Source organism: Pan paniscus, chromosome 10 (genome assembly GCF_029289425.2).
Source record: "Pan paniscus chromosome 10, NHGRI_mPanPan1-v2.0_pri, whole genome shotgun sequence".
NCBI lineage: Eukaryota > Metazoa > Chordata > Mammalia > Primates > Hominidae > Pan > Pan paniscus.
Genome location: NC_073259.2, coordinates 127,906,379 through 127,920,078, shown reverse-complemented (window position 1 = coordinate 127,920,078; position 13,700 = coordinate 127,906,379). Strand labels below are relative to the sequence as shown.

Below are 13,700 nucleotides of genomic sequence, written 5' to 3'. Positions count from 1 at the left end.
ATGCCTGGCTAATGTTTTTTGTATCTTTTTAGTAGAGACGGGGTTTTGCCATGTTGGCCAGGCTGGTCTCGAACTCCTGACCTCAAGTGATCTGCCCACTTCAGCCTCTCAAAGTACTGGGATTACAGGCGTGAGCCACTGTGCCTAGCCCCCAGCTAACTTTAAAAAAAAATTTTGTGGGCCGGGCGCAGTGGCTCACGCCTGTAATCCCAGCACTTTGGAGGCCAAGCGGGGCGGATCACTTGAGGTCGGGAGTTTGAGACCAGCCTGACCAACATGGAGAAATCCTGTCTCTACTAAAAATACAAAAAATTAGCCGGGTGTAGTGGTGCATGCCTGTAATCCCAGCTACTTGGGAGCTGAGGCAGGAGAATTGCTTGAATCTGGGAGGCAGAGGTTGCAGTGAGCTTAGATCACACCACTGCACTACAGCCTGGGCAACAAGAGCGAACACTCCGTCTCAAAAAAAAAAAAAAATTATGTAGAGGTGGGATCTCCCTATGTTGCCCGAACTGGTCTTGAACTCCTGGCCTCAAGTGATCCTTCCATCTCCCCCTCCCAAAGTGTTGGGATTACAGGCATGAGCCACCCCTCCTGGCTGAGACTGCTTATTTTATTTATTTTTAATTTTTTTTGTTTTGAGACTGCTTATTTTAATGGAAGCTTCAGGGGTCAGACAGAGTCAGTGGTGAGCAAGCAAAGGTGTAGACTGTTCAGTTCAGCCTTCCTTGGACACCTTTTATGTGCCAGACAAAAGAAGGATCAGCATATCAGGTGCAGTAAATTATTGGGGTTATGTTGGTGTTTCCCAAATGTGTTAGATTTATCCCTGGTAGTGTTAAATCTCATGATTTTAGGTAGTACATGGACAACCTATGTAAAAACATTTAATAGTTTAATATTAACTAGCATATCAAAACCTGTGACTTTGCTCACGCCTGTAATCCCAGCACTTTGGGAGGCCAAGGCGGGAGGATGGTTTGGGCCCAGGAGTTTGAGGCCAGCCTAGGTAACATGGTGAGACCCTGTCTCTAAAACAAAACAAAACAAAACAAACAAATAAATAAACAAATCCCCTGTAACTTGTTCTAACAATAACCTAAACAATTTTTTATTTAAAATTAAATAAAAAAAATTGAAACAGTAACCTTTTTTTTTTTTTTTGGAGAGAGTCTTGCTTTGTCACCTAGTCTAGAGTGCAGTGGCACAATCTCTGCTCACTGCAACCTCTGCCTTCAAACAATTCTCCTGCCTCAGCCTTCTGAGTAGGTGGGATTACAGGTGCACTCCACCATGCCCAGCTAATTTTTGTATTTTTAGTAGAGACGGGGTTTCACCATGTTGGCTAGGCTAGTCTTGAACTCCTGACCTCCAGTAGTCCACGTGCCTCGGCCTCCCAAAGTGCTGGGATTACAATCACAAATTTATAGAAAAGTTGCAAGTACCGTGTAGTCAGGGTTATTAAGAGAAATGGAACTAGTAGGAGATAGATATATAATCATCTCCTAGGATTATAAGTTGACACATAAGACTAACCGTCACATACAGTATAAACAACTTTTTTTCTTGAACCATTTGATAGACACACACACACTGATATACATAGAATATATATACACACACACAGAATGTATATACACGTAGAATATATGTGCATACAGAATATATATACACAGAAATATATATGTACACATGCATAGAATATATTTACATATATATGCATATATATAATTTATTTATTTTAAGCAGTTGATTTATACAGTTTTTGTTTTTGTTTTTTTTTTGAGACGGAGTCTCACTCTGTCACCCAGGCTAGAGTGCAGTGGCGAGATCTCAGCTCACTGCAACCTCTGCCCCCGGGTTCCAGTGATTCTCCTGCCTCAGCTCCACAAGTAGCACACCACCATGCCCAGCTAATTTTTGTATTTTTTTTAGTAGAGACGAGGTTTCATCATGTTGGCCAGGCTGGTCTCGAACTCCTGACCTCAAGTGGTCCGCCCGCCTTGGCCTCCCAAAATGCTGGGATTTCAGGCGTGAGCCACCACGCCTGGCTCCCATAATGTCTTTTAGAATAAAACGATCGAGTTGAGGATCACATGTGACACTTAATTGTCCTGTCTCTTTAGTCTCCTTCAATCTGGAGCAGTTCTTTGATTTTTCCTGGACTCTCATGACCTTGACAATTCTGATGATTATAGGCCAGTTATTTTGTAAAATTTGAATTTGTCTGATGTTGCTCATGTTTAGATTTAGGGTCTTGGTCTTTGGCCGGAATATCTCAGACAAGATGCTCTGTTCTTATTGCATCAGAGCAGAAGACTCTCTGTTTCAGTTGATCACATTTATGTTGATGCTCACTTTGATCACTTGATTAAGGTGGTGTCAGTTATGCCTTTCTACTTGTAGGGTTGCTCCTTCCTCCTTCGTGATTTTATTTATTTTATTTTTCTTAGAGACAGGGTCTTGCTTGGTTGCCCAAGCTGGAGTGCAGTGGTGGGATCTTGGCTCACTGCAGCCTTGAACTCCTGGGCTCAAGTAATCCACCTGCCACAGCCTCCTGAGTAACTGGGACTGTAAGCGAACACCACCACACCCAGCTACTTTTTGTATTGTAGAGATGGGGTCTCACTGTGTTGTCCAGGCTGGTCTGTAACTCCCGGCCTCAAGCAGTCTTCCGGCCTTGGCCTCCCGAAGTGCTGGGATTACAGGCATGAGCCACTGCACCCAGCCTCCTTTGTAATTAAAAAAGTATTTTATGGGGAGTTACTTTCAAGTGATGGAAATATTTTATATCTATGTGGACTTGCATTTTCCTATTTCAGTCAGTGAGTTATAATCCATTTCTGTCACTAGTTTTATACTTAAATTGTTCCCAACTTGGCCACTGAGAACCTTTTTAGGTTAGCTTTTGTGTCCTTTTCACATGTCTCCAAGATTCATTGAATACTTTCCTGCTTTCTGGTATAGCAAGATGTTCAGGTTCTTTTGGTACTTTTACTTTCTCTGCCCTGGCTCTGGCATCAGTCATTTCTCAGAGGAGCCCTGTTCCTTTCAGTGGACAATGGTGTTTAGAAGCCAAGATCTGGACATTGGGTGTTTTCATTGCTACCGGTGTGTCACTACTCCCAGACCCCTTTCAGTGGACAGCACTAAGGAATACACATATGTATATACAATATATCCACCTACACATGTGTGTGCACTCACACACACACATATACATTACATCTATATTTGTGTATCCATGTCTATATATTGAAAACTGTGGCTGGGCACAGTGGCTTATGCCTTTAATCTCAGCATTTTGGGAGGCTGAGGCAAGAGGATCACCTGAAGCCAGGAGTTCAAGACCAGCTTGGGAAACAGAGAGAGACTCTGTCTCTACAAAAATAAAAAGGGAAAACCATGAGTTCACACCAGTGCCCCCAGTTCCAATCCAACTTCACAGGGTTCATTTTAGTTTTCACCCTTTCCATGTTTGTAATTCTCTTCTCTGACATTATACCCTTAATATGTTTACTTATTTTATGCATCTGTATGCATCCAATCTACTGTCTTTGTTGGTATCCCACCTCCCCTTGGTGGGTCCAGATAATCTGCTCTGGGTTGCCCTTTCACGTGGATGTCTTCCTCACCCTGTGTGGGCCTGTGATACCGGGCTGCCCCCACACATGAGTGTTGCCCTCCTCACGTTGCTTGGGACTGGCACTGTGTCCTGGGCCACCATGACTTTTCTCATAACCAGTGTGGATGCTTACCTTGTTCCACACCAGTGAATGGCTTCAGGAAGAGAAGAGGAAGAGAAAAATATTTACATTTAAAGAAAGGTAGTTTAAAGAAATATGTTAGGTAAAGAATTGAGCAGGTAATATACGGAGCTGGCAAAAATTGTGACCAAAGTAGGTGAATGATTGAGATTTATGCAATTCTGGGCTAAGTGACAGCCCCTTCCCTTTCCCTTCCCTTCCCCTTCCCTTCCCTTTCCTTCCCTTTCCCTTCCCTTTCCTTCCCTTTCCCTTCCCTTTCCTTCCCTTTCCCTTCCCTTCCCTTCCCCTTCCCTTCCCTTTCCTTCCCTTTCCCTTCCCTTTCCTTCTGTTTCCCTTCCCCTTCCCTTCCCTTTCCTTCCCTTTCCTTCTTCTTCCTTCCTTCCTTCTGTTTTCTTTTCCCTTCTTTCCTTTGCTTTTTTTTTGTTTTTAAAAGCTAGAAACATCAGTTTAGGCATAAAGACAGAGGAAAAGGCTTCTTTTTCCTCTCACAGTTCTTTACAATTGTCTAAGCAGTTTCTTTTTTCCCTAGGTTTCATTTTTTGAGGAAGAGCGGAACATATTATCTCGAAGCACAAGCCCGTGGATCCCCCAATTACAGTATGCCTTTCAGGACAAAAATCACCTTTATCTGGTGAGTCTTTACATCTGTCTCTCTGGAATTAGCCTAGCACTCTGACACTCAGATGCCTGTGGTAGAACTGAATGTTGTTCTTGCCCATGTGGTCTCATTCATACAAAGACTTTCTTGCCTTACAGGTGTCTCCCTGGTTTCCTTGTTATAAAGATCAAGAGCTAACCCATTTAGAAACAGCCTCATTGGGCTGAACGTGGTGGCTCACGCCTGTAATCCTAGCATTTTGGGAGGCCGAGGCGGGTGGATCACGAGGTCAGGAGATCAAGACCATCCTGGCTAACACAGTGAAACCCCGTCTCTACTAAAAATACAAAAAAATTAGCCGGGCATGGTGTCGGGTGCCTGTAGTCCCAGCTACTCGGGTGGCTAAGGCAGGACAATCGCTTGAACCTGGGAAGCGGAGCTTGCAGTGAGCCGAGATTGCGCCACTGCACTCCAGCCTGGGTGACAGAGCAAGACTCTGTCTCAAAAAAAAAAAAAGAAAAAAAAAGAAACAGCCTCATTGACGGTTGGATATTGTAGCTGTGGCTTTCAGGCAATAATAGGGAATCATTTGTTGGGGAATAGTCTGTCATTATGTATAAGATAATCTTGCTTTAATTTTTAAAAACTTCCTGTGTTAGCTTGCTTAGGATTAAAAAAATGATAATAGTGCATGGTTGTTATAAGAAAATGCAAACACTGCAGACATGCATGAAGTTGAAGGGAAAGCCCCCCATTTTCTTTTCCTTTTCTTTTTTTTTGAGACAGAGTCTCGCTTTGTCACCCAGGCTGGAGTGCGGTGGCACTATCTCGGCTCACTGCAATCTCCACCTCCCAGGTTCAAGAGATTCTTCTGCCTCAGCTTCCCTAGTAGCTGGGATTACAGGCACGTGTCACCACGCCCAACTAATTTTTGTATTTTTAGTAGAGATGGGGTATTACCACGTTGGCCGGGCTGGCCGCAAACTCCTGACCTCAAATGATCCACCTGCCTCGGCCTCCCAAAGTGTTGTGATTACAGGAGTGAGCCACTGTGCCCGGCCCCTCCGTTTTATTTTCTAATCCTCCTCCCTAGGGGAAGAAATGTTAAATGGTTACATAAGCTTTCCCTTTCTGACCCTTAACTGTGCTCTGTAGGAGCATGGTGGGGGATGTTTCTTTTCTTTTCTTCTTTTTTTTGAGACCAGGTCTCGCTTTGCCACCCAGGCTGGAGTTCAGTGGCATGAACATGGCTCACTGCAGCCTCGACTTCCTGGGCTCCAGCAAACCTCCCACCTCAGCCTCCCGGGCATACACCACTGTGCCTGGCTAATTTTTGTATTTTTAGTAGAGACGGGGTTTTGCCATGTTGCCCAGGCTGGTTTCGAAGTCCTGAGCTCAAGAGAACTTCCTGCCTTGGCCTTCCAAAGTGCTGGGATTACAGGTGTGAGCCACCATGCCCAGCTCCGGTGGGGGATATTTCTATATCCACATGTGTATAGTTTACTTTATAAAAATGGTATGTTACTCTGTGCTTGGCTCTCCAGCTTGCTGTTGCCTTTCACCAGTGTATCCCAGACATCCTTTCTTCCTTGTCAGTAACGCAGGTCTACTTTATTCTTTGAGCAGTGGCATAATTTTCCCTGATGTGTATATATCATAAGTTAGAGAATGCTAAAATTCATTTTGGGGCCTTGTTTAGGTTCTTGAGGGATTAAATTCCTAAATTTAAAAAGTGTATCCTAGAAACAATTTTTGTTCCTGATTCAGCCCTTAAAAGAGGACTATCATGTTACCTTGAATGGAGATAAACAGGCTCACGTAAGAGAGAAGGGTAAGAGGGATGAACTCCCACTTATCTTAAACTTCTACTGGCCTGTTTTTGGGGAATTTGCTGCTTTTATTCCTGACCTAAAATAAATAAGTTTATGTGTCTTGGTTTCATATTAGTTGAGAACCCAGTGCCTGGAGAGAAGTTTTCCTTGTCCTCTGAGTGAGGACATTCACATATGAATCTATTGGCAGACTGACTTTGACTGACCACACGTGCCTTCAGAACCAATGCCACAGCTCTTAGGTTTATGGCCTGAAACACCCTTTCCTTACATATTGCCTTAGAAGCTTTCCTTCCTTGAGACATGGGGCATGGAACCCTCACCTTCACAGATGACCTTGGTGTGTTTCTAGGGTTGCTGGTGTTCCAGGACATCTGTTGCAGATGCAGTACTTACCTTGTGCTCTCTGCATCTTAAGCAGCTTCTCATGTTTGAATGTATTAACAGACTTTTAATTTTTTTTATTTTTGAGACAAAGTCTCACTCTGTCACCCAGGCTAGTGTTACCCAGGCTGGAGTGCAATGGCTCAATCTCAGCTCACTGCAACCTCCACCTCCTGGGTTCAAGCGATTCTCTTGCCTCAGCCTCCCGAGTAGCTGGGATTACAGGTGCATGACACCACGCCCTGCTAATTTTTGTATTTTTAGTAGAGACGGGGTTTCGCCATGTTGGTGGGGCTGGTCTCAAACTCCTGACCTCAGATGATCTGCCCGCCTTGGCCTCCCAAAGTGCTGGGATTACAGGCGTGAGCCACTGCGCCTTTTCTTTTCATTTTTTTTCTGAGATGGAGTCTTTCTCTGTCACCAGGCTGGAGTACAGTCATGCAATCTCAGCTCACTGCAACCTCCGCCTCCTGGGTTAAAGTGATTCTCCTGTCTTAGCCTCCTGTGTAGCTGGGACTACAGGCGTGTGCCACCGTGCCCAGCTAATTTTTATATTTTTAGTAGAGACGGGGTTTTGCCATGTGGGTTAGGCTGGTCTGGAACTCCTGACCTCAGGTGATCCACCCGTCTTGGCCTCCCAAAGTGCTGGGGTTATAGGCGTGAGCCACTGTGCCCAGCCTCAGGCTTCTTTATTAAGAAGAAGTTCGGGCCAGGTGTGGTGGCTTACACCTGTAATCCCAGCAATTTGGGAGGCCGAGGTGGGCAGATCACGAAGTCAGGAGATCGAGACCATCCTGGCTAACATGGTGAAACCTCGTCTCTACTAAAAATATAAAAAATTAGGCAGGCATGGTGGCGGGTGCCTGTAGTCCCAGCTACTCGGGAGGCTGAGGGAGGAGAACGGTGTGAACCTGGGAGGCGGAGCTTGCATTGAGCCCAGATTGTGCCAGTGCACTCCAGCCTGGGTGACAGAGCGAGGCTCCGTCTCAAGAAAAAAAAAAAAAGAGAAGACGTTCCCTTGAAACAACAGGGCTTTTGTTTGTTTTGGTTTGTGTTTGTTTGTTATTGTTGTTTTAGATACATATTTTTTTCTTTTTTTTTTTTTTTAAGTGATGATGTCTCTGTTGCAGTGGCATGATCATAGCTCACTGTAACCTCAAATTGCAGGGCTCAAGTGATTCTCCTGCTTCACCTTCCTGATTAGCTGGGACAACAGGTACAAACCACCATGCCTAGCTAATTTTTAAATTTTTCATAGAGACTAGGGTCTCACTATGTTGCCTAGGCTGGTTTCGAACTCCTGGCCCCAAGTCATCCTCCTGCCTTGGCTTCCCAAATTGTTGGGATCACAGGCATGAACCACCACACCCAGCCTATTTTAGATATTTTAATTCGAGCTCTACAACAGGTTTAGAACACTAGCTTGTGAAGATAAACTTCATTTTCAAGGCCACACAGAATCTAAGCAGTCCTGGAATTAGGAAGGGCTTTGATTTTTTGGACCAAAGTTGAGAGTCCACAGTTTTCTGGTCTACCTTGCACTGCTCCATAAACTCATATTTCTATTCTCTGAGCTGAAGAGCTCCCCTTGTTGGTGTCTAGTCTCAGGCAGCTTATTCTTAAAAGTAAGCATTATTGAAATGCTTTGGGATTTTCACATCATCAAGGTCCATTTTGGTAGAGGCACTGACAGATTTTGAGTGTTCTGTGTGAAGGAACTCAGTTGAGGATTTAGTGGTCCATGTGGCAGGCTACTGCTCAGTAGCTTCAGGGAAACCACTGCTTGCCTCCCCTGTGGCCAGTGAGGATGATCAGAGGAGTCCCAGCAGGAATGCCCAAATGTAGTTTTCTTACATGTTGATGGGAGTGCATTGTTTCATGTCTAAACAGTTCTCAAATCACATCTTCAGGAGGGTACTATCTGGGCACTTTGATAATTTCTCACTTTGATGTCACCGTTCTTATTACCATCACCTAGTTTTGTCATAGTAGAAATAACTTTCCTTTTTCTGTGTGTGTGTGTGTGTGTGTGTGTGTGTGTGTGTGTGTGTGTGTGTGTGTGTGTGTGTGTGTGTTTGAGATGGAGTCTTGCCGTGTTGCCCAGGCTGTAGTGCAGTGGCGTGTTCTCGGCTCACTGCATCTTCTGCCTCCCGGGTTCTCCTGCCTCAGCCTCCCGAGTAGTTGGAATTACAGGCGTGTGCCACCACGCCCGGCTCATTTTTGCATTTTTAGTAGAGATGGGGTTTCACCACTTTGGCCAGGCTGGTCTTGAACTCCTGACCTCATGATCCGCCCGCCTTGACCTCCCAAGGTGCTGGGATTGCAGGCATGAGCCACCGCGCCTGGCTTTTTTTTTTTTTTTGAGACAGAGTCTCGCTCTGTTGCCCAGGCTGGAGTGCAGTGGCGGGATCTTGGCTCACTGCAGCCTCCACCTCCTAGGTTCAAGCAATTCTTCTGCCTCAGCCTCCTGAGTAGCTGGGATTACAGGTGCCCACCACCATGTCCGGCAAATTTTTGTATTTTTAGTAGAGACAGGGTTTCACCATGTTGGCCAGGCTGGTTTCTAATTCCTGACCCCAGGTGATCCGCCCGCCTCAGCCTCCCAGAGTGATGGAATTAACAGGCATGAGCCACTGCGCCTGGCCACCTTTGTCTTCTTAGTTGTGGATTTAACTGCTGTGGACATCTGCTTGGGCATAGCCTTCCTGGAGTACCTCTTGGATTGGGACTGTCTGTGGGTTTCTGTGCTAGGACAGGCTCCCAGATGTAGAGGGGCTTCCCCAGTGATCTCACCACTGGCATCGGCATCCTTAGCTTCTACTCAGCTTTTCCATCTGCCATCTTGCAAGATGGAAGGTTGTTTTTTTTTTTTTTTTATTTTTTGCGACAGAGTCTCGCTCTGTCGCCAAGGCTGGAGTTCAGTGGCGCAATCTCGGCTCAGTGCAACCTCCACCTCCTGGGTTCAAGTGATTCACCTGCCTCAGCCTCTGGAGTAGCTGGGATTACAGGTGCGTGCCACCACGTTCGTTTAATTTTTTGTATTTTTAGTAGAGACAGGGTTTCACCGTGTTAGCCAGGATGGTCTCGATCTTCTGACCTCATGATCCGCCTGCTTCGGCCTCCCAAAGTGCTGGGATTACAGGCATGAGCCACCGTGCCCAGCCTAGGAGGGTTCTTAATGCAGCTGTTTTTTGGAGTTCTGGTTGCCTCAGCACATTGCTACTTGGGTCAATGACATTTTTACTCCCTTGTTTTGTAGCTCAATTGGGTATTACTGATGGGATTTTGTAATTATTAATATTTTCTTGTCTCCATTTTCTTCTTAAGTACTTTGTTGCTTTTGAGTAAAATGCTTGCTAAGGGTATAGTTTTCACATAAAAGCTCAAATTTAGCATGGAAATTAAGATATGATCATATGTCTGCTATCCCTTATCTGTAATTCTGAAATACCTAGAGTTCTGAATAACCTCAAATTCTTTTGTTACTTGTTTATCAGCAAAACCTGATTTGAACTCAGTTTTTGGCAAAACTTGATCCAAGCTCTCTTAAGGCTCTTTTTAGTCTTTATTCATTCCCTTTAGTGTGACTTCCCATTTTGCTATAAAATTATGGTGTGTTTGATTACAAGGTGATGTCCCCAACCCTACTGAGGGTGTTCCATAATATAAACTGTATGTATGGCCGGGCGCGGTGGCTTATACCTGTAATCCCAGCACTTTGGGAGGCTGAGGCGAGCGGATAACCTTAGTTCAGGAGTTCAAGCCCAGCCTGGCCAACATGGTGAAACCCCGTCTCTACTAAGAATACAAAAATTAGCCAGGCGTGATGGTGGGCGCCTGTAATCCCAGCTACTCCTTAGGCTGAAGCAGGAGAATCACTTGAACCCAGGAGGTGGAGGTTGCAGTGAGCCAAGGTCATGCCACTGCACTCCAGCCTGGGCGACAAAGCAAGAATCTGTCTCAAAAAAAAAAAAAAAAAAAAAAAAAGTGTATGTACCACTTTACCTTTCTAAAATCTGAAAAATTCTGAATCTGGAAACCCATTCTGCTTCAAGATAAAGGGATCCTAGATTTATATCGGTACCGTACAGTCCTGAAATTCCATCCTATCTATTGGCCACTTTTACATCAACAAACCTTTGAGGTTTGGGGAAACTTACATATCACGCTCCCTTGGCAGTTGAACATTATTTATTTATTTATTTATTTATTTATTTTGAGATGGAGTCTCGCTTTGCCCAGGCTGGAGTGCAGTGGCGCGATCTTGGCTCACTGCAACCTCTGCCTCCCGGGTTCAAGCAATTCTCCTGCCTCAGCCTCCTGAGTAGCTGGGATTACAGGCATGCAACACCATGCCCAGCTAATTTTTGTCTTTTTAGTAGAGACGGGGTTTCACTATGTTGACCAGGCTGTTCTCGAACTCCTGACCTTGTAATCTTCCCTCCTCGGCCTCCCAAAGTGCTGGAATTACAGGCATGAACCACCACGCCTGGCCCTGAAGATACATTTTAAATCAATGAAAAAAACAACAGGATTCTACCTCCTATGGTATATCCCTCCTGGCTGTCTCTTCTCTCCAGTCTTGCCTCTGCTGTGTGGGTTTCAGGCATCCATCTTCTCTACCCTGAATTACTGTGATAACCTCTGAAGTATTTTCCCTGCCATCTGTCTGGCCCTTCTCCCAGGTCTTCCACATACTGCAGCCAAGTCAGCCCGCTGGTGAAACCCTTCAAGACTCCCTGCTGTCCTCTGGATGAAGTCCAGACTCTTCCACGTGACTTACCAGGCCTTTCTTGCACTTGCCCCCAGCCACTTACTGTTTCTCTCTTTCTACCTTAACATCCATCCTGAACTTCCTTTGGTTCTTTGACCTTGCCTCTGACCTTTTTCCATGCTGTTCACTCTTTCCCTATTCACCTTGCTAACTCCTCTTTCTGGGTTGGATCAGATTTCACTTCTTCCAGAAGCCCTTCCTAGACCCTATACTTCTGGAATGGCGCCTTTTGACTGTACGTACGCTCATTGCACCCTGTACTTCTCCTTTATGAGTGGGTGCTGGTCTGTCCCACTAGGCTACTTCATCCATAAAGGGAGAATAGAGCTTTACCAAGTCAATGCTTAAGCAATATTTATTGGATGAATGTGTGATTAATTTCATAGAAATTTGATGTGCATTCAAATTTACTTATTGTATTACAGAACTTGCATTATATTCTCAGCGGAGTTATTTTCTTTCACGTGTGTAATTCAAGATAGACTCAGTGAGATTTTCAAAATTTGGAATGCAGTGCAAGGAAATTGAACTTGAGTTCTTTTGCATTTTGATGGTTAAAAATTTCCCATTTGTGGTGACATACCAGTGAATGTGGCTTATTGTTTTCTGGTCTATAGAAAATTGTCACAAACTCTGTCATAATGTCTGGTTCTAGATAACAAAGCTAGTCCTGTATTCTGCATGTGGCTGATGGAAACAGTGCTCTGTTGATCTGGTTCATGAAGAAATCTGTTCAATTCTGCATAACAGATGCCTTCATCAGTGTCCTTCCATGAAGGAGCTGATCTTCACAAAGAACACATAGTTTTGCATCCCACCACTTGCCACTTGCAGTATTGTTTTTTTTTTTTTTTTGAGATGCAGCCTCGCTCTGTCACCCAGGCTGGAGTGCAGTGGCATGATCTCAGCTCAGTGCAACCTCTACCTCCTGGGTTCAATTGATTCTCCTGCCTCAGCCTCCTGAGTAGCTGGGATTACAGGCACACACCACCATGCCTGGCTAATTTTTGCAGTTTTAGTAGAGACGGAGTTTCACCATATTGGTCAGGCTGGTCTCAAACTCTTGACCTCATGATCCGCCTGCCTTGGCGTCCCAAAGTGTTGGGATTACAGGCGTGAGTCACTGTGCCCTGCCAGTATTGTTTTGTCTAAATTATTTGTGCTGATGTTTTTCCTACTGTGGTTTTCTTCAGATTACCCTTGCTCTGAGCCTGCAATTGACTCATGAACTTCTTTTCCATGTTCTAACTTTACAATGACTTCCTTGTGTTCACTCCAAATGTTTTTCCCTGGTTGCATGTAGAGATGTATTAGCTAAGGTACATGCTTAGCTGCTGTATCAAAGAGACCCTAATGTACAACCCAGGCTGGTAGAGCAGCTCTGCTGTATGTGTTAATTCAGGGACCCAGGTTCCTTCCATGTTGTGACTCCCCCCTTCCTTAGGATGTTGTCTTCTTTTACGTGGCTGAAGTTGGGCCATTTCATGTCTCTGTTCCAGCTGGCTGGTAGGAAAAAAGAATAGAAATTCAGAGTAAGCAAATTCTTTTTCTATAGATGGATGTGGAAGTTGGACACATCATTTCCTCTCACATTTTCTCGGCCAGAACGTAGTCATGTGACTGCACATCTAGCTGCTAAGGAGACTGGGAATTTACTGTCGGCTGCGTGGCCTCTGTCAAGCTAAAATTCTTATTACTGTGGAATAAAGGAAGGATGGATTTGGGGGCACAATTAATAGTCTGTCACAGAGGCTAAAACAGCTGCTTTTGGCTGGGCATGGTGGCTCACACATGTAATTTCAGCACTTTGGGAGGCCGAGGCAAGTGGATCACTTGAGATCAGGAATTTGAGACCAGCCTGGCCAACATGGTGAAACCCTGTCTCTCCTAAAAATACAGAAATTAGCCGGGCATGGTGGTGGGTACCTGTAATCCGAGATACTCCAGAGGTTGAGGCAGGAGAATTGCTTGAACCTGGAAGGCAGAGGTTGCAGTGAGCCAAGATGGTGCCACTGCACTCCAGCCTGGGCGACACAGCAAGACTCCATCTCAAAAAAAAAAAAAAAAAAAAAAGATTAAATAAACAGCTGCTTTTGTAGGTGATACAAGGTACAGCTAAGCTTTGAAGCCAGGCCTGTAGTTTCACCTTCCATATTCTTACTCAAGGCATTATACTTCTGGATCTGAAACCACTGGATCTGATGCCCTGCTTGGGATGAGTTCTTTATATTGTCTTGCTTTCAACCCACACCTGTGCAATTTTATGGGCAGCGTTTGTTTCCTATATAGGAACAATTTGAAAGTGGGCTGTTTCTAGGCTTTCATGAATAGCAGCCTATGCTGTC

General features: G+C 44.8%; 1 protein-coding gene across 7 annotated transcripts in view; it reads left to right on the top strand.

Annotated features, from left to right (window-relative positions):
• The window catches only part of CIT (citron rho-interacting serine/threonine kinase), a 191,451-nt gene that overhangs the window by 22,795 nt on the left and 154,956 nt on the right, over window positions 1-13,700 (top strand). For all 7 annotated transcript variants that reach the window (XM_003832401.4, XM_008957793.3, XM_034934622.2 and 4 more), the window contains exon 5: window positions 4,297-4,398. In XM_003832401.4, the coding sequence (XP_003832449.1) occupies window positions 4,297-4,398 (102 nt within the window). The remainder of the gene's footprint in view (window positions 1-4,296; window positions 4,399-13,700) is intronic.